The sequence below is a fragment of the Gadus chalcogrammus genome, chromosome 4, assembly GCF_026213295.1.
Source record: "Gadus chalcogrammus isolate NIFS_2021 chromosome 4, NIFS_Gcha_1.0, whole genome shotgun sequence".
Lineage (NCBI taxonomy): Eukaryota > Metazoa > Chordata > Actinopteri > Gadiformes > Gadidae > Gadus > Gadus chalcogrammus.
Window position 1 is genome coordinate 181,518 of NC_079415.1, and position 21,843 is coordinate 203,360.

The 21,843-nt window shown below is 49.3% G+C and overlaps 1 protein-coding gene across 1 annotated transcript in view; it reads right to left on the bottom strand.

Moving 5' to 3' along the window:
• LOC130380380 (serine/threonine-protein kinase WNK1-like) overlaps positions 1-21,843 on the bottom strand; it is an 84,313-nt gene that overhangs the window by 38,191 nt on the left and 24,279 nt on the right. Inside the window, exons 3-4 of the mRNA XM_056587561.1 lie at positions 6,870-7,042; positions 1,119-1,332 (exon numbers count right to left, since the gene is read on the bottom strand). Of these exons, the coding sequence (XP_056443536.1) occupies positions 1,119-1,332; positions 6,870-7,042 (387 nt within the window). The remainder of the gene's footprint in view (positions 1-1,118; positions 1,333-6,869; positions 7,043-21,843) is intronic.

Here is a 21,843-nt window from a genome sequence, read left to right on the forward strand (position 1 = left end):
TATAATGCACGAATAAACCTGTCATATCACTCGCTCTCTCCTGCCTCGTAAACTGAGCCATGTGCATTCCATACGAATGCACCCTAATTATAGGCCCTGAAGCACGAAAGGTGTGTGTGTGTGTGTGTGTGTGTGTGTCTGTGTGTGTGTGTGTGTGTGTGTGTGTGTGTGTGTGTGTGTGTGTGTGTGTGTGTGTGTGTGTGTGTGTGTGTGTGTGTGTGTGTGTGTGTGCGTGTGTGTGTGTGTGCGTGTGTGTGTCTGTGTGTGTCTGTGTGTGTGTGTAAATGCTAAATGTAAGTTCTTTGTTCTAGTCTGACATATGTTCCTGACCTTATCATGACCATATTCATGCCAAGAACATACACATTTACAGCGGTAACAGCATTGACATAAACATATTCATGTCATTAATATTCAGTTTCAACTTAAGTTAAACTGACAGAGGGAGGCTCGCTACCACAAAGAGACGGAGAGAGAGGAATAGAGGAGAAAGTGAAATCCCCCTTCTGCCTGTGGGTGCCTGCATGCAGCCAGATAAACCTCAAGGATCCTCCTCCTCCTCCTCCCCCTCTTCCTCCTCCTCCTACCCATCTTCCTCCTTCCCCTCCTCCTCCCCCTCCTCCTCCTCTCCCCCTCTACATCCTCCCCCTCCTCCCCCTCTTCATCCTCCCCCACCTCCTCCTCCCCCTCCTCAACCTCCCCCTCCTCCTCCTCCTCCTCCTCCTCCCCCTCCTCATCCTGCTCCTCTCCCTCCTCCTCATCCTCCTCCTCATCCTCCTCCTCCCACTCCTCCTCCTCTCCCTTCTCATCCTCCTCTCCCTCCTCCTCCTCTCTTTCCCTCCTCCTCCCCCTCCTCCTCTCCCTCCTCACCCTCCTCCTCCTCCTCTCGCTCCTCCTCCTCCTCCTCTCCCTCCTCCTCCTCCCCCTCTCCTCCTCTCCCTCCTCCTCCTCCTCTCCCTCCTCCTCCTCCTCTCGCTCCTCCTCCTCCTCCTCTCTCTCCTCCTCCTCCTCCTCCTCCTCCTCCCCCTCCTCATCCTGCTCCTCTCCCTCCTCCTCCTCCTCCTCCTCCTCTCCCTCCTCCTCTGCCTCCTCCTCCTCCTCCTCCTCCTACCTATCACGCTCTTGGCGAAGGAGGCCCTCTTGAGCGTGGCCAGGCCCAGGTCCCCGATCTTCACGGAGCCCGTGGGGCCGGTGATGAAGATGTTGTCACACTTCAGGTCCCGGTGGATGATAGGGGGGGTCCGCGTGTGCAGGAAGTGGAGGCCTTTGAGGATCTGACGGCACCACGACCGCAGAACCTTGATCTTCATCACCTTGAAGCGCTTCAGGTAGCTGGAGGACAGGAAAACAGGCTCATTAATGAACAATAATAACTAATTGTTCATTAATAACACACTGGAAATGCACATTCACTGTTGCTGAAGCTCAGTCACTGTTTGGTTGGACGGGATGTGAACTTGTAGCTATCTGCTGAAGCTCATCACTGTTTGGTTGGACGGGATGTGAACTTGTAGCTATCTGCTGAAGCTCATCACTGTTTGGTTGGACGGGATGTGAACTTGTAGCTATCTGCTGAAGCTCATCACTGTTTGGTTTGACGGGATGTGAACTTGTAGCTATCTGCTGAGGCTCAGCCACTGTTTGGTTTGACGGGATGTGAACTTGTAGCTATCTGCTGAAGCTCAGTCACTGTTTGGTTGGACGGGATGTGAACTTGTAGCTATCTGCTGAAGCTCATCACTGTTTGGTTGGACGGGATGTGAACTTGTAGCTATCTGCTGAAGCTCATCACTGTTTGGTTTGACGGGATGTGAACTTGTAGCTATCTGCTGAGGCTCAGCCACTGTTTGGTTTGACGGGATGTGAACTTGTAGCTATCTGCTGAAGCTCATCACTGTTTGGTTTGACGGGATGTGAACTTGTAGCTATCTGCTGAAGCTCATCACTGTTTGGTTGGACGGGATGTGAACTTGTAGCTATCTGCTGAAGCTCATCACTGTTTGGTTGGACGGGATGTGAACTTGTAGCTATCTGCTGAAGCTCATCACTGTTTGGTTGGACGGGATGTGAACTTGTAGCTATCTGCTGAAGCTCATCACTGTTTGGTTTGACGGGATGTGAACTTGTAGCTATCTGCTGAAGCTCAGCCACTGTTTGGTTTGACGGGATGTGAACTTGTAGCTATCTGCTGAGGCTCAGCCACTGTTTGGTTTGACGGGATGTGAACTTGTAGCTATCTGCTGAAGCTCATCACTGTTTGGTTGGACGGGATGTGAACTTGTAGCTATCTGCTGAAGCTCATCACTGTTTGGTTTGACGGGATGTGAACTTGTAGCTATCTGCTGAAGCTCATCACTGTTTGGTTTGACGGGATGTGAACTTGTAGCTATCTGCTGAGGCTCAGCCACTGTTTTCTTAGTGAATGTGTAGCTTCTGATATATTGGGGTGGCATTGCGAAGTTACTGTCAAACATGAGCATGTGAGTGTTTGATGGCATGAAGTGTGTGTCACACATAGTCTTGACCCATTTAATATCAAGCTATGGCTAAGGTCGCTATTTTGGAACACAGTGCTTCATACCAAACATCTTTCTCTTTGCAAAAACACAAGTTGATCCTGTCGACATTCATCGTCAACATCGAAGATTTTCCCAGCAGCTTTATTTCTTAGATCTCTTGCAGAGGTAATGCATACTATTCTTAGCAATGATAAAATTCAGACAGAAGCCACATCAAATTGCCATTACCTTGTTGATTCTGGTCCCTATGGGTTGAACGTGCAAAACATTTAAAAGCAATGACATGTGGTAAATTTGCATTAGCAATTACAAGTCACCTGATAGCTGCATCTGCTTTGTGTTAGCGGCATTACATGGCAGTTAGTTGGTCATAAAGGCTGGCAATGCTATAAATTATCTTTGGAGATTGTAAACAAACCCGCCCTCAATGATAAAGTGATTGACGGGGCTGTTTTCTACCAGAGGGATATACAGCGGTGAGCTATAAATCTTTGTACTAGTAAGCTTGTCAGAGGAACCACAGAGCTGTATATCCTGTCATACCAGTTTCCTGCTACAACAGAGTTTGACTGTTTCAGTTAGAGTGTGAACACATGTATTGGTGTGTGAGTGTGTGTGTGTGCTTGTCTGCGCATGCGTGTGTGTGCGTGCGTGCGTGCGTGCGTGCGTGCGTGCGTGCGTGCGTGCGTGTGTGTCAGGATGGTTCTGGATATGCTCAAAGGGATGCTGATATTTGCATGTTGTCGTCAGTCATGGCTTCATGACTTCTTTCACAAAGTATTTTCTTTTGCAGTAGGTGAGGCTTTAGTTGTGGCAGGTACAACGCACGCCTATGATTGCCAGCTAAGCCTCATTGGATCGGAGTGTTTTTTTCTAAGCATTCAGCATGTTCCTGTCCTGATTCACACACATCGGCACCAGGGGGTTTCACAGGAGTCTGACTACTGAAATGACGGCCATGACTTTCTGTGGTCCTTCATAGGATTAAGGACACAAACAAACGGGATTGGTTTTCCCTTATTCTTGAAAATATTAAACTGACGTGTGTGACATTGCTTACAGGGAGTTCCTCCCCATAAGGTGGGTCCAACACAATACCCTACAGCATATTAGTGAGTCACGATCGCACAGCAATGAGCAGGTGTACGACCTGCAACACAAGCTGTGCATGAGCGAGACATTGAGCCCGATTGAAGCGGCTTTATGGTTGGGGGGGGGGTGTTCTGAGTAAACAACATATTTTTTTACAAACACTCTATGCAGAGTGTTTGTGAAGAACATTCTGCACTATCAACGCTAAGATAGGGTTAGCCTAACCCTAACCCAATGCTATGTGATAGCTCTGTTAGCGGCCTACTCTTAGAGATCTATTGGTTAGCGGCCTACTCTTAGAGATCTATTGGTTAGCGGCTAGCTTATAGAGATCTATTGGTTAGCGGCTAGCTCATAGAGATCTATTGGTTAGCGGCTAGCTCATAGAGATCTATTGGTTAGCGGCTAGCTCATAGAGATCTATTGGTTAGCGGCTAGCTCATAGAGATCTATTGGTTAGCGGTCAGCTCATAGAGATCTATTGGTTAGCGGTTAGCTCACAGAGATCTATTGTTTAGCGGTCAGCTCATAGAGATCTATTGGTTAGCGGCTAGCTCATAGAGATCTATTGGTTAGCGGTTAGCTCATAGAGATCTATTGGTTAGCGGTTAGCTCATAGAGATCTATTGGTTAGCGGTTAGCTCATAGAGATCTATTGGTTAGCGGCTAGCTCATAGAGATCTATTGGTTAGCGGCTAGCTCATTGAGATCTATTGGTTAGCGGCTAGCTCATAGAGATCTATTGGTTAGCGGTTAGCTCATAGAGATTTATTGGTTAGCGGTTAGCTCATAGAGATCTATTGGTTAGCGGCTAGCTCATAGAGATCTATTGGTTAGCGGCTAGCTCATAGAGATCTATTGGTTCTCTCGCACTCTGAGCTGACATTTGGGGAAAATGCTTTGCATCCATTATGGACACAACAAAACTGAAAGCTAATGAAACCTAGGTATGCTTTCCCCAGGGAGAACGATTGGAATTTGTTTATGCGCGGCAGTCTCATATCATAATTAATTGACATAAAGGGAAGTGTTCATCACTGTATTCTGTTGACTGAATCCACGTGTAACACACTACTGCACCAGTCCCCACAGAGGGGGTTGCAGAGGGGATCGCTTTGACAAGAGGTATAGTGCGTAGCGTTAGCGCTGCTTAAGCTAGCAGGCCAGAGGTCAAACTCTCCTGCTGAAATGACTGATGGCTGACCAGAAGACTGATCAGGTTTCACAGCAGATCTATCAGTGTGCATACCCTTTGATTTCCCCCCACCACAACCATGTACCGTGACACAAGGATCTCCCCTATCTCTCACTCCCCCTATCTCCCTGGCAACAGTGTTGACATACATGCTGGACCTAAGGCCAGAGACTTGAAGCTCTCCTGGTCAATATCTGAAAACACTCAACCACACACACACACACACACACACACAGACACACACACACACACACACACACACACACACACACACACACACACACACACACACACACACACACACACACACACAGACAGACAAGGGTCGACTAGAGTTTCCATTGTGGGTCATCTTTAACTACCTCTCCTCTTTTCTTTCCATCTCTCTCTCGGACAACGTCCACATTCCTGTGCTCAGATCTATACGTTTTTCTAGTTAGTGTTTGAGTTCTTAGCTGCTCTGTTTTAAATTCTAGCAGTTAGAAGTATTCAAAATGTACCAATCATATCTCCCATATTATTTTTCTTTTTACCTTTGATTAAGGTTTGAGAAGAGAAAAAATTATACTGATCATTGTCCTAGATCAATTTCCCTATGAATTATTAGCGAAAGTGATGCATGTCCGGCCCTGCTCTCCACCACATCATGTGACCGTAATCCTCCACACAGGGCCATCAGTGCTCTGTGTTGTCCAGTGGAGGGCGCTACTGATCCAGCACGTCCTAGCACTGGCCTAATTCCTCATCTTATTATTCATGCTGTCACAAGTTGTTGTTTTGCTTTGGTCCGTGTACCAGCCGGTCATTCTGGCTGACTGCAGGCCCTATCTGAATGCCTGTCTGTCTGACCATTGTGTGCGTTAATTAGGTGTGAGCATGTACAACGATCCATATGTCTATCTCTCATGTCTCATGGCCCTTCATCATAACTCCACGTCCTGCCGGCCTCGTTGTCTGCCTCCTCCTGTCACTCTGTCCATCCTCACACTCCTAGTGCCCCACTGTCTGCCCTACCCCTGTCAAACACCCTCCTAAGTCCCCACGCACACAGGCACACACACACACACACACACAGACACACACAGACACACACAGGCATACGCACACACACACAAACACACACACACAGGCACACAGGCACACACACACACACACACACACACACACACACAGGCATACGCACACACACACACAGGCACACACACACACACACACACACACACACACACACAGGCATACGCACACACACACAAACACAGGCACACACACACACACACAGGCACACACACACACACACACACACACGCACACACACACACAGGTATACGTACACAGACACACACACACACACACACACACACACACACACAGACACACACAGGCATACGCACACACACACACACAGGCACACACACACACACACACACACAGGCACACACACAGGTATACGTACACAGACACACACACACACACACTGGCACAAACACAGGCATGAGTACACACACACACAAACACACACACACAGGCATACGTGTACACACACACACACACACACACACACACACACACACACACACTGTACACCGTCTGTCTCTTTCAGGAATGAACAGAATCTGCAGCAGAAGCAGCAGCTGGCCGGTGTGCCGGCGTCCCAGCAGGCATTGCGGCGATCCCAAAGTGCAGCACTCTAGAGGAGCCCACCATAGCACCACCCCCACGCTGCCCCACTAAGCTTTCATTATGACAACTCTGCCGCTCGACAGCAGAGAGATGGACCGCCATGTGTTGCGCGAGTGGACAACCGAAGCTTACGCATCCGCGTGACCGATCAGTTATTACACAATGAATCACTTTGGGCACGATGGGGGGCTGCCGAAGTGACAGTGAGGAGGGAGAGCGACCACTGAGTCCACACGGGCGAACACGGACACACACACACACACATACACATACACATACACCCTAATATTCTTCATTTTATTTGTGAGTCGTAATTGTTTTATGTGTGTGTTGCTGTTGTGTGTGTGTGGATGTTATGTGTGTGTATGTATGACTGCACTCACGTTTTAAGCGTGCCCGACGTCATCAGCTCGGTCACCAGGACGATGCACTTCCTGCCCTTGGAGGGCCCCTCCCAGGAGTCGTAGAAGCGCACGATGTTGGGGTGCTGCAGGCCCTTCAGCATGCCCGCCTCCTCCTTGAACCGCTGCCGCTCCGACTTGGACAGCTTACGGTCCTGCAGGTCGAGAGAGGAGAGGGCTGAGTGGAGGGGCCCCTGACTGAGGAGAGGGGCCCCTGACTGAGGAGAGGGGCCCCTGACTGAGGAGAGGGGCCCCTGACTGAGGAGAGGGGCCCCTGACTGAGGAGAGGGCTGAGTGGAGGGGCTGCTGGGGGCCCCTGACTGAGGAGAGGGGCCCCTGACTGAGGAGAGGGGCCCCTGACTGAGGAGAGGGGCCCCTGACTGAGGAGAGGGGCCCCTGACTGAGGAGAGGGGCCCCTGACTGAGGAGAGGGCTGAGTGGAGGGGCTGCTGGGGGCCCCTGACTGAGGAGAGGGGCCCCTGACTGAGGAGAGGGGCCACTGACTGAGGAGAGGGGCCACTGACTGAGGAGAGGGCCCCCTGACTGAGGAGAGGGCTGAGTGGAGGGGCTGCTGGGGGCCCCTGACTGAGGAGAGGGGCCCCTGACTGAGGAGAGGAGCCCCTGACTGAGGAGAGGGGCCCCTGACTGAGGAGAGGAGCCCCTGACTGAGGAGAGGGGCCCCTGACTGAGGAGAGGGGCCCCTGACTGAGGAGAGGGGCCACTGACTGAGGAGAGGAGCCCCTGACTGAGGAGAGGAGCCCCTGACTGAGGAGAGGGGCCCCTGACTGAGGAGAGGGGCCCCTGACTGAGGAGAGGGGCCCCTGACTGAGGAGAGGGCTGAGTGGAGGGGCTGCTGGGGGCCCCTGACTGAGGAGAGGGGCCCCTGACTGAGGAGAGGAGCCCCTGACTGAGGAGAGGGGCCCCTGACTGAGGAGAGGGGCCCCAGACTGAGGAGAGGGGCCCCTGACTGAGGAGAGGGGCCCCTGACTGAGGAGAGGGGCCACTGACTGAGGAGAGGGGCCACTGACTGAGGAGAGGGGCCACTGACTGAGGAGAGGGGCCCCTGACTGAGGAGAGGGGCCACTGACTGAGGAGAGGGGCCCCTGACTGAGGAGAGGGGCCCCTGTCTGAGGAGAGGGATGAGTGGAGGGGCTGCTGGGGGCCACTGACTGAGGAGAGGGGCCCCTGACTGAGGAGAGGGGCCCCTGACTGAGGAGAGGGGCCCCTGACTGAGGAGAGGGGCCCCTGTCTGAGGAGAGGGATGAGTGGAGGGGCTGCTGGGGGCCACTGACTGAGGAGAGGGGCCCCTGACTGAGGAGAGGGGCCCCTGACTGAGGAGAGGGGCCCCTGACTGAGGAGAGGGGCCCCTGTCTGAGGAGAGGGATTAGTGGAGGGGCTGCTGGGGGCCACTGACTGAGGAGAGGGGCTGCTGGGGGCCACTGACTGAGGAGAGGGGCCACTGACTGAGGAGAGGGGCTGTCTGGGGGCCCCTGACTGAGGAGAGGGGCCACTGAGTGTTGAAGGGTGCACACCTGTCTGGGTGTGAAACCCTGGCAAATGGCTCGCTGTCTTCACCACAGACATCCGTTACCAATAGAACTTGTTTTATTGGTCACGGGCCGTTTCAGGGCGAGCACGCCTGCCCCGAACGCGGACAATAGCAGGAGCGCGTTGGTCTGTTATTTTCCGTACTTGTATGGCGATTGATAGTTATTTGTGACAACAAACTTTCTCAAACTTGGTACTGGGACGAGTTGTTTCAAAGAAACACATTGACTCAAAAAGACGAAAGCCCTTGATTGCTGTTGTTTGTCGTGGCAAGATCGTGCTCCATCTGTATGTGTATGACGGATGATATTGGTAATGGCTGTTGTGGTGAGGCTCGAAAAAACGTTAAATAGTTGAATCACCCAGACCGGTTTATCCTTTCAAGCCAACGTAATTCATGGGACAAAAGGCGAGTTCTAGTCCGAGCATGACCTCACAGACAGTCCCTCGTTGGGTGAGGCAGCCAACGTGTGTGTAATGAATGCTCTGTCCTGGTTTTTAAGAGGTGTGATTTATTTTTAAGGATGGCATCCTGTGAACATGCAAAGGGAACCACTAAAGACAAACAAGCTGAGAGAATGGGGTACTCTGTCCTGCTATTTTTACTGGGTTGGTTTTGGTCATATTGCTTTTTGATACTGCTTTCAAAACACATTCCTGTTTAAATCCAACGGTCAACAAAACAATGAGAGACTTTACGGCGATAGAAACAGAGAGCCAATGGAAGGGGAGGTGGTGAAGGTAGAAACACTAAGAGAGGATGAACTTCCATGAACTACCATCTCCATGCGACACGCGCAGCCTGCATAAAAAATAATAAAAAAACTGCATTCAGTGAGCCCCACCAGTGTAACAAGCACGAAAAGAGAATTCTAGTAAAATAAAGAGGGGATATAATACACGGGGTTGAAGTCTGTGAGCTTAGCAGCAAGATTTAAATGAGATCTTTATTAGTGTTTCCCCATCCAAACCACATGGGCCGCAAGGAAAACAATGATGCAGTCTACATTCTTACACACTGAACGATACTTTTATGAAGCAGATTCACAGAAAACCACAAGGAAACTCACACAAGGATAAAGATGCACTGATGCAGGCACACACACACATACACAACACATACACACACACACACAGACACACACAGTGATTTTTACAAGCATTCCAACTCACGCGCACACTTCAGTAGATGCAGATTGCAACAGGGTTGTGTGGCCAGTAAAGAAGATCTTGTAAAGTAAGGTTATAGGTATGCATCCTGCGTGTGTGTGTGTGTGTGTGTGTGTGTGTGTGTGTGTGTGTGTGTGTGTGTGTGTGTGTGTGTGTGTGTGTGTGTGTGTGTGTGTGTGTGTGTGTGTGTGTGTGTGACTGGGTGCCTGTATGTGCGCGAGTCTAAATACAATGTCAAGAACACCAACATGTTATAGCAGCATAGTGAAATTATATATTCAGCTAGGACCTACTTTCTCCAAAAAGAATGCAATATTTGAGAGCTGTGTGTCTGAGTGTGTGTCTTTGCGCGTGTGTGTCTTTGCGCGTGTGTGTGTGTGTGTGTGTGTGTGTGTGTGTGTGTGTGTGTGTGTGTGTGTGTGTGTGTGTGTGTGTGTGTGTGTGTGTGTGTGTGTGTGTGTGTGTGTGTGTGTGTGTACACGTGCCTATGGAGGTATTGATGTAGCCAGCTTTTTAGCCTCACCGTGGCTGTGTCTAACTATAGTTGACACATTCAGTGCATTGCTAACCCAAAAATAAGCAGCAACACAATGCTGCTTGACAAACAAGGCAAGCCTATCTCAGTGGCTGTGGGCATATATGGCCATCATTTCCTGAACAACTATGAGCCATAAATTAATTAATAATGTGTTCATGTTTATTACATTACAGTTATACATAACCAATAGGAGCTTCTTAAATCCTAACATGGATAAAAATGGATAAAAAGATTAAACAATTATGGAAAGGAATGTGTTTTCAGTAATCAGAGAATCTGAGTAATGCGCTCTTTTTAATGAAATCCTATGACAAACATGGGCAATGATTGTGATTAATTTGACCTGCTTCATATAAGGTATTAACAATAGATGGTACAAGTTCCCTAGCAGTGTCCAAGAGGCTTCACAGCTGTCAGCTGTTTTGTTGGTAGTCTTTATGATTAAGCTTTTGACAAACATTTTGTGCATCAGATCTCTGTCGATCATCTCCTCTACCATCCCATGACTCTCTTAAGAGCATCATTAAGACAGAAAGAGACAGAAAGAGACAGAGAGAGAGACAAAGAGAGGCAGAGAGAGAGACAAGAGGGAGAGGCAGACAGAGAGATGACTTCTATCTGCCTAACCTAGTCTGCCCCCTTCTACTCCAGCGATGATGGTCCATTAGTAACATACACACACACTCACAGGAAAATTGATTGAAGCTCGAACTTGAAAACCCTCCCTCTTTGTCTCTGTCTCTCCCCCATCCTCCTCCCTCCTCCCATCAACCTCTGGCAGCAGCCTTTCCGTCAGCCGTCGCCTCTGAATCAAACCTACACGATGAACTGGTGTCAAACTGCTCCTCAGCCCCACAAATCCCCTCGCTTCTGATGGGAGAACCATGATGTTATGGACCACAGATCAGGTCACTTGACGTGTGGATGTGAATGTGTATGTTTGTGTATGTGTATGTGTGCGTGTGTGTGTGTGGTCACCTGACTGACTGGAAGCCAACATTCCATTTCCCAGCAGCACTTAGTGCAGACCCTGAGCTGATCTTACCCCTGCGTAATACTTCCCCCCAGGGCCTTAAGAGATTTCTTCCATTTTTCTGTGTGTGTATTTGTGCGAGGAAGGTAATGTGTGTGAGCGTGTGAGGCTAGGGTCACTCCGGCGTCTAGGTTATACATGGAGGGAATAACGTAGGCGCGCCGACAGGGAGGTTAAAGGGGAGCTTCCAGATCTATTAATAATGTACTGTGTACCATTCATTCGGCTGGAAAACCAAATTACTGCACGTCTACCGGCTTTTAACTTGCACTTAAATGTACTGTTTAATGCACTTAAATCAAGACATAGAGAAGCGTCCACTGATTGAACCGAACAAAATTGGCTTTGGGTAAGATGATTAATTTGTGCCTTTGTCTCTCTCCCTCCCTCTGTCTCCCTCTCGTCCAGGCTCCCCCTCGTCCAGGCTCCCCCTGCCTCTCTCTATCCATTCCTGCTCCTCATCTCTTACTTGACCTCATCGCTCCTTCTCTGTTCCAGGCTTCAAAACATCATGGGACTTCAGTTTACCGCACTCAAAATATCCCCACTCATCGTCACTCATATCCTCACACACACAGACACACACCAATGAAATCACTCACAAAGAGATCATTCATCTGTGTGTGCGAAAACAAAAAGTCCCATCTCTCTTTCGTGTGTTTACCGCTGTTTTTCTCACCTGCCATACACATCAAGCATTGGCTGGGGTCGCCGGCCGCCCAAACCAAAGAGGCCACCCAAACCAAAGAGGCCGCCCAAACCAAAGAGGCCGCCCTGGCAGGACTCTGCCGCCCTACTACAGGCAGCCTCACAGCGGAAGGCAAACATCACAGTCTCATACGTCCATAGATAAACATATTGGATAATATTCAATGATTTGGGAGAGACCAGGCAGGCAGCTAAAGAATCAGGGGAGAGAGTTGGCGAACCTGCTCTGCTGTCCTTACCCCAGGAGGCCACACTCCGGCCTCTCTGTGATCATCTACTCTGGTCTGAGGGCAACCCCCATCTTGGAGTTGAAGCGCAGTACAGAGACGAAAAGACGTTGACCTCTAACCAGATTCATGGATGTAAGTTCCGGTACACTTGGATTCTTGCGTTTTGGATTCATTCATCTAATTGACTAGATCCTAGGACAGCTCGGCATCCCAGAAAGGAATTTGGGAAAGCCCCCGCTTCCATCTGTAGAGTGTGTGTGGTCTCTGAGCCCCTTGCCTTGGTTCACTGTACCAACCACTCCATATAGAGAGGACATAGCTCAGGTCTCTGAGCCCCTTGCCTTGGTTCACTGTACCAACCACTCCATATAGAGAGGACATAGCTCAGGTCTCTGAGCCCCTTGCCTTGGTTCACTGTACCAACCACTCCATATAGAGAGGACATAGCTCAGGTCTCTGAGCCCCTTGCCTTGGTTCACTGTACCAACCACTCCATATAGAGAGGACATAGCTCAGGTCTCTGAGCCCCTTGCCTTGGTTCACTGTACCAACCACTCCATATAGAGAGGACATAGCTCAGGTCTCTGAGCCCCTTGCCTTGGTTCATTGTACCAACCACTCCATATAGAGAGGACATAGCTCAGGTCTCTGAGCCCCTTGCCTTGGTTCATTGTACCAACCACTCCATATAGAGAGGACATAGCTCAGGTCTCTGAGCCCCTTGCCTTGGTTCACTGTACCAACCACTCCATATAGAGAGGACATAGCTCAGGTCTCTGAGCCCCTTGCCTTGGTTCACTGTACCAACCACTCCATATAGAGAGGACATAGCTCAGGTCTCTGAGCCCCTTGCCTTGGTTCACTGTACCAACCACTCCATATAGAGAGGACATAGCTCAGGTCTCTGAGCCCCTTGCCTTGGTTCATTGTACCAACCACTCCATATAGAGAGGACATAGCTCAGGTCTTGCATAAGATCCTCACACGGCCTTGAGTTGCGTGCTTCTTTCCAGGTGTTCTTTTCAGACCCACCCTTGATGGGCCGAGCCCCTTCGTTCCCACTTCAGGTACAGGGTTATTTACACACTAAAAACAGAGCCCGCTGTGTACACAAGGCAGGCCAGAAGCACAGCCTGGCCTCTCAGAAAACATACGTCAAATTTCTAAGAAATTTGGTGAAAAGGAAACGTATCTTGTGGCATGTTGACATGTAGATTTGGCAAACAGTAACAAGGCCCCTATTCTACAGCTTTGTGGACGCCCTTTAAGTCCTGTTCTACAGAGGTTTATACACATAGGCCATTAGTGGAGCTTACTGAGTTTAATACATTACGGTTCTGCTTCAGTAAATGTACTCATTTGTTAAAGTCAAGGTTTACAGTGGCACCAACATACTGATCAGTGTGTGTGTGTGTGTGTGTGTGTACTAGTAGTCCACACACATAAAACGCATGGTCGTGCCACTGTGTGGATAAAGACCACTTATGTTTTTATTCGTGTATGCTTGTTTCGTTTTAAATGCATGCATGCAAGACGCAGAGGCAAGACACTGTGATGTGTGATGTGTGATGTGTTTGATATGTGTGTGGCGTACAAACCCGTTTTACGTGTGTACATGCACACACACACAAGGACCTCCTGAAGACTTTCATCACATCTTGCCATGGTTAAGAGAAAGAAAAAAAGATTTAGGAGTCAGGGAGAGATAGTTAAGAGAAACAAGAGAGGGGGAGAGGGGGAGAGGGGGAGAGGGTGAGAGGGGGAGAGGGGGAGAGGGGGAGAGGGGGAGGGGGAGAGGGTGAGAGGGGGAGAGGGTGAGAGGGGGAGAGGGGGAGAGGGGGAGAGGGGGAGAGGGAGAGAGGGGGAGGGGGAGAGGGGGAGAGGGGGAGAGGGTGAGAGGGGGAGAGGGGGAGAGGGGGAGAGGGTGAGAGGGTGAGAGGGGGAGAGGGGGAGAGGGGGAGAGAGATAATAGGGAAAGTAGAAGAGCGGGAGAGAGAGAGAGAACATATGGTTTGAATAAGAATGATTGGAAAGCAAGTGAATAACTTAGAGCAAGGTTCAGAAAAAGGAGTGCAAAGAGGGGAGAGAGAGGGAGGAGGAGAGTGAGATATATCTCATACATGGTGTTCAGGAACAGCGGGAAAGAAAGCGTCCACATTTACAGTTCCCTGCTCCCCATTCTCCCGTCCTTTCGCCGTCGCCCTGGCTCTATAGTATTTACAGTTCCCTGCTCCCCATTCTCCCGTCCTTACGCCGTCGCCCTGGCTCTATAGTATTTACAGTTCCCTGCTCCCCATTCTCCCGTCCTTTCGCCGTCGCCCTGGCTCTATAGTATTTTCATTATCAACCTCTTCCCCTTTCCAACAGACTTATTCACTTATGTCGGTAACCCAAGTGGCTCCTCTCCCTTCTGTCCACTCCTTCTCTATCGTCTGTGCTCGCCCCACTAGTGAGGTGGTTTTTGGTTTCCCATCAATCACCGCTCTACATATTGCAGTAACCAGGGACATGTGTCTGACTGCACTGGGGGCATGTGCATGCATGTGTATGTGTGTGCACATGAGTGGACATTTGTGTGTTTGTATGCGTGTTTTTGTGTTCATATGTGTTTTTATGTGTATGTGTGGGTCTGTGGGTAAATTCATGTGTGTGTGTGTGTTCATATGTGTGTGTGTGTGTGTGTGTGTGTGTGTGTGTGTGTGTGTGTGTGTGTGTGTGTGTGTGTGTGTGTGTGTGTGTGTGTGTGTGTGTGTGTGTGTGTGTGTGTGTGTGTGTGTTTTGTCAGGCCGGTCATGTCTGCAGAAAACGCTCTGTTCCATGCAGCTAACACTCTTCTGATGCTCAGGTTACAACACATGTCAAGTAAAAACAAGACCTTTTGCTCATGCATTCGTGTTTTCTTTTGTTTGACGTATGCGGACTCGTCTGTGTGTGTGACGTCATCACAAATCAAAGCATGGGGTCTTTCTTCTTCGTTGACAAAGGCTGTCAAGCAAGCAACCAAGGTTGACACGTTTCATGTGATATATGTCAAGGCTGCTATACCCTGGAACGCTATAACACTGCAATGAAATCACCATTGGGGAATTCAGTCCCAAAAATTCAAAAGCCTGCGAGTTTGAAGCAGTTTTTAACTTTATTCTACAGATGCAAATAGAGAAGGCAGAAAGGGGAATTGTCGATTGTTTTCACTCTCGACAATCAAATCTATTCTTCAGAATGGTGTCTATGTGAGTGTCTTTGAGCGTGTGTCAGCAGAACAATAGCGGCCATCTCTGGCTATCACTGTATCAGCTATCGCTATCACACAGACACACTCATCCAGTGGGACCCGCATGAGGCAATGCCTGCTGTTTCATCGCGGTCTATGCACGCCTCTTATCTTCCCTTCGATCGCTTTCCTCTGTCACTCCATCATCCTCTTCTGTGCTTCTCTTTTCCTCCTCATGGTCTAACCATTATCTACCCATCTCCTCTCATCCCACCTCTCTCCTCCCTCCTCATGGTCTAACCATTATCTACCCATCTCCTCTCATCCCACCTCTCTCCTCCCTCCTCGCTGTGTATCCCTCGGCCACTTGGGTCGTTCCACGCTAACTTTGTGCGTGAAACAATGCAACAGCCTGGTCCAGTGTTAATGACATGAAGGGATAATGAAGCCGCGTCAAGAGTCTCCTCAGTGGCGTTAATCCTCTGTCCAGCGGCGCACATCAGAATAATCCCGATCTTAACCGGGGGGTCATGTTGACCCCCCTGCAGAAAGCCTCTTATGGCCGGAGCCATTCTCCTTCCTGTCTGAGCGCGCTACGCATGCTGAGTCACACACAAATGCACAAAGCATGCGACACATGCGCGCAAATATATCCCATATCAGACACACTGACCTACATGTGCCCCCGGCCGACAGCTGATCACCAACAGATGTAGAACTAGGCTCAGGTCGATCACACTGTTCAACCATAAAATGAAACTAAATAAGATGTAGAACTAGGCTCAGGTCGATCACACTGTTCAACCATAAAATGAAACTAAATAAGATGTAGAACTAGGCTCAGGTCGATCACACTGTTCAACCATAAAATGAAACTAAATAAGATGTAGAACTAGGCTCAGGTCGATCACACTGTTCAACCATAAAATGAAACTAAATAAGATGTAGAACTAGGCTCAGGTCGATCACACTGTTCAACCATAAAATGAAACTAAATAAGATGTAGAACTAGGCTCAGGTCGATCACACTGTTCAACCATAAAATGAAACTAAATAAGCCGGCGTGGGCAGCACAGAGCTGCAGTTGTTGGGGAACAGCACTCAGCAGTTTGTTAGTATCTTGTTATTAAGGATGACTTCCTCTAATCACCTGGCCCTTTTGTTAATACGGACTTATACCTCTAATCATAATTATCCGAATTCCAGGTCAGGCAAGCTCACGACTTCCCCTGTAAAGACAGCAAGACCTATTCATTCACGATTCTGTGTTGGTTTGAAGGAAACCATTAAGAGGTCATAATTACTTGTAACAATGTCCGTATTTGTGACTAAACTACAATAAAAGGATCCAATAAAACCACATAACCCACGCAGGGAGGCAGAGCAAAGGGCAGCGAGCATGTGGACATTCCCAGGTCCCCGGCATCGACTTGGCATTGAATGGGAAGAGTTACAAGCTTCCAGCTCCCAAGAAGAGTAACAACAGATAGTGATACTAGCAATAAAGAATGAGCCCATACGCATGTGGGCGTATACAGGAGGATACACTGATATTAAAAAACAGTGTCTTATCCGTTACGAGGTCTCCTCCACGTGTACTAGAGTGAAAAGGCTCTGATGTTTTGCATGACTCATAAACATTAGCAAGTTATGAGAAAAATAATCTGTGCCTTGCCTGATTCATACGACGCCTGGATGACCTTTGACACGTAACTTGGATTATTTCAACTTGAGACATTGCCAGATGAGGTGGCTCATAAATCTTTCCTGCTCTACCGTGGGCTGAGAAAGTCTTTGAAACCAGAAGTATTTGACCCCTCTCCATAAGCCAGACCCTTACCCCACCGTGGTGATTGATTAAGGCCATAGAAGTGGCAATATAACATGGTAATAACATGGTACTATGGTACGAAATCATGGGTAAAGCTCACCACAGGTCATCAAAGCACACTTCTTAAAAACCGCTTGATACGTTTACGTTGACCAAACACCCTTTAATTTAAGGGTTAAGGACAATACAGCTCACATCTCATTAGTAGTCTTATGATCCACTAATTATCCAACGTAAAGCCTTAAGTCAACTCTATACTATATACACATACCTATGCATGGGTATTCATGCATCTGTGTGTGTGTGTGTGTGTGTGTGTGTGTGTGTGTGTGTGTGTGTGTGTGTGTGTGTGTGTGTGTGTGTGTGTGTGTGTGTGTGTGTGTGTGTGTGTGTGTGTGTGTGTGTTAAAGACTCAGCAGCCCAGTCTATCAACACATCGAGAAGAAAATGTTCATGGTTGGGAGCATTTCCAATCTTTAAAAAACATAATACCCTGTCCTTCTATAGCCGCAATCCCACTGTTCTGCAAACACAAAAAACAAAACTTGCTTCATACCAATAATAACCAATTACTACTACTCTTGTAGTAGAAGATAGCTCTTCAATCCAAAGAAAACGGGCATTTCCACACATAGATTTCCTACTGGGAACGGTCAGAGATGTTCCCCCGAGCCCTCCCTTAGAGTGCCAGGAAGGGGTTCTGCGGGGCAGAGGTCCTGCCCCAGAGGTGGTTGGTCGGAGCGCCGTGTCGTCCCAGGGTCGTCACCACCATCGGGGGCTGAGCCCTCTGGACCACGCGAGCCGACCCCACCCCGGGACGCAGGAGGTCCCTGAGGAGACGGCCTCCAGCAGGGGCTGCTGCTGCCGAGGAGCGGCCTGCCCCTGGCTGAGTGTGTATACTGAGAGCATGACACCATTAGAGCTGCTGGGATCCAAAGAGGGCTTGGCTGGCGCTAACAGCTTCAGCCAAGGCCCCTTTCTCCCCGGCCACATGTCCTCGATAAGAAGGTTACATAACGAGGGCGATGGGGGCGGAGGCGGGGGTTAGCGTTAGGGTTGAGGGAGGGCTGTATCCATTTACACAGCACTACAACCAAGGATATAGCAGTGAGAGGCCATTACGCCTCACCACAGTGCCGGCTGCAGTGAAACACTAGGGTTAGGGTTAGGGTTGAGGGAGGGCTGTATCCATTTACACAGCACTACAACCAAGGATATAGCAGTGAGAGGCCATTACGCCTCACCACAGTGCCGGCCGCAGTGTAACACTAGGGTTAGGGTTAGGGTTGAGGGAGGGCTGTATCCATTTACACAGCACTACAACCAAGGATATAGCAGTGAGGGGCCATTACGCCTCACCACTGCAGTGAAACACTAGGGATAGGGTTAGGGTTGAGGGAGGGCTGTATCCATTTACACAGCACTACAACCAAGGATATAGCAGTGAGGGGCCATTACGCCTCACCACTGCAGTGAAACACTCAAGTATGCTAAAGTTGGGTACACCAAGCTAAGCAGAGAGTGGTATAGCAGGATTGGGAATGGTTATCGATGATGAAGATGCGTCGATAAGTAAGTCAGAATGTAATCAAAATATGTCTGCAGTTAGGAATCTCCCATTTGAATACATAATAGTGCGTTCCCATGTCCCAGTCAGAACTCCGATGGCCTTACCATGCAGCCGTCATCAAGCGCCCGCCTGGCAGCCACAGACAGAGCTGATGTTCAGGGTATATTGAGCTTCTTCGGAGGTGAAGATGATTGCCGCCCACACAGTGTGGAGGAGAAGACTAGTGGGCCTTTTGTTCTGGTTCTGGAAGGGGGCGTGTCTTCTGCACTGCCACAAAAAGTATTCCCAATCCGTGTCTTCTTCCCTTCCCCCCCTTCCAACCTTCTCAAACAGATGTTTGTGGATCAGGAGCAGGACCTTGACAGCAGGAGAGGAGCATGCTTCAACGGCCGGCAGCATTGGGTTTGGTTTGTTTTAGCCCTCCTCCTACAATGTTTATCGTGGGAAAGGGATGATGATTTGGATCTGGTTATTGTTCTATGGTGTGTGCTCGTGGGTATGTGTGTCTTCGGCAAATACAGACAGAAAAAAAAACAATAGGAATAATAAGTGATTACAGCGATGCAGAGACAAACCAAGCTATTTCAAACGGAGTCCGTGATGGTGCAGGAGCACTCTGACACCCAGCCGGGGCGTGGACCTCACGGGGATCAAGGCAATTCGTCAGCTGTCTGAACCACGTGCACGCTGGGAATGGGGGCTTTTTTTTTTTTTTTTTTACTTCTCCACAAGCCTCCTGGGGGTTGAGGGATCTCTCTCTCTCTCTCTCTCTCTCTCTCTCTCTCTCTCTCTCTCTCTCTCTCTCTCTCTCTCTCTCTCTCTCTCTCTCTCTCTCTCTCTCTCTCTCTCTCTCTCTCTCTCTCTCTCTCTCTCTCTCTCTCTCTCTCTCTCTCTCTCTCTCTCTCTCTCTCTCTCTCTCTCTCTCTCTCTCTCTCTCTGTGTGTGTGTGTGTGTGTGGAAGAGGAACCGGACCGAGGCTCAATGTTGACAGAGTAACAGAGGAGGGTTAACAACACACTTGTGGATCAGCTGGAGAGAGGAAGGCTGTCTTTGGGTTTCAACATTGACGGGGGGCCATTTCTGCCTTCATGTATTCCGCACCAGAACCTGTATCAGCTTGTTTGGCCTACATCTTCATTAATATATACATTGTTGTTGTTTATACCAAAAGCTTAGAATACATTTAATTGATAAAGATGATCTGGTCTAGTTTTCCATTCCTACACCCTTGGTCATTGTAAAGGAAAGAGGAAGAGGGAACAATAGACCAGGGGGGGAGGCGGGAGCAGTGAGGCAATCGGAACTGTGGTCAGAGGAGAAGGAAATGAGTGGCTTCCAATGGGTGTCTTCCCGGTAGGGGGATACCCACCCACTATGAAGAAATGCCCCATAGCTCGTACAATGCCATTTCAACTCCAGCTCAAACCGACCGAACACAAGATTTGGAGATGGGAGAATCCATTTTTGAAGGCGTGTCAATTTTATTGACAGGTGGCTTCAGAGTTTTGACTGATTGCTCCACCCAGACATACAACAACACATGAAGTATTGATGTAGTAAGACGGATGATGAAGTGTGGAGGATGGCCCAGAACCAAATGAGAGGGACCGAGGGAGACAGAGACAGAGAAAGAACAGAATCAGATTGTCATGGTGTCATGTAATCACTGCATGACGTACACACATTCACCCACAATTACATGCACATGTACACACACACACACACACACACACACACACAGTCTCATCTGTGTGTCTCACGAGGTCCGGGGTCGTGTTACTGCAGAGGTGCCCGTCTGTCTCAGCGTCTGCACCAGCCAACAAGGAAGACAGAGATGTCAATGTCACCGTGGCTGACTCAGACGAACGCACACGTCCACCACAGACACTGTGCGCTGTGTCTAACCAGAACCAGCGCCCCTCCAACACGCGTGGAAGCGTGGGCTGCTTCAAGTGTTCTACTGGAACCCTGACCCTGCCTGCCGTTAGAAAACCACACGCCGTGTACAGGCCTGTGCGATGTGTTGGATCCACACAGTGTACAGTGCATTGATGCTTACTGAAAACGGATGCAAGGAGACCATGACAGGAAGGCTATAAAATAAGAAAAGGTATCTCCAACAAAATAAAGGAGGGTAGAAAGGGTGATGGGCGCGAAGGGTCGGGGCGGGAACAGGGGAGGAAAGGAGCGTTGCTGTGAAGTGCGAGAGAGGACAGCTGAAACGAGAAGGTGCATTTGTACTGGCTGCATTTATACTGGCTGCATATGGAGATAATGGTGCTGAAATACCTTTGATTAAACACCCGTCACATCAGCCGTTTTTCCTGTGCAATTATACCAGGATGACTAATAGTCCTGAATGGAAATATATATATATCACAAAAGATATGAGGAAGACGGCTTTGTTTTATTAAGGTTGTGTTTTACACTGATGGTGGGGAGGCCCGTTGAGTTACTGCCCTCGCTAAAGTCTCCTTAAAACCGGGGCAAAAAATAGGCCTTCATCACGCCCATCCCACATCCCCATGAAGCATGCATGTGTGTTTCAGTCAGCATAAAGTGAGCCTACATTGATTTATGCCTCGTTTCCACTGCAGAGAGCGGTACGGTTCGGTTCGCCCCAGTCCGGTAGGGAGGGGGCGGTATAGCCCAGCTCATTTCCGAGGTCACGTTTCCACGCCGAAAGTACCCTTTATGGTAGGCCGGATGTCGATCGCCGCGGCAGCTACGTAAACATCGTGACATCATAGCAGCGCGACACAGTGTAGCCCCAGTGTATCCATCAAGCTCCCTCTGCACGTCTTCCTCCCCAAGAATGCAGGCGTTTTTGGGACATGTTCTTTGTAAAGAATAATACCTCGAGGCTACTGTTTGTTTGTTTTTATCCCCACGTCGCCCGGAAGTGACGATTCTGTCGACCAATCAACGGAGGGCGTGTGTAGCTCGAATTTGTCTCAGTACCCCAACAGAGGAGTACTGAAGACGAGGTCAAAACGAGTATGGCTCAGTCCGGGTCACGCCCACTTTTGGGGGTGGAAACGCAATCCGTACCGCACCTTTGCGAACCGAACCGTACCGCACCCTGCAGTGGAAACGCGCCATAAGTTCCCTTGAAGAA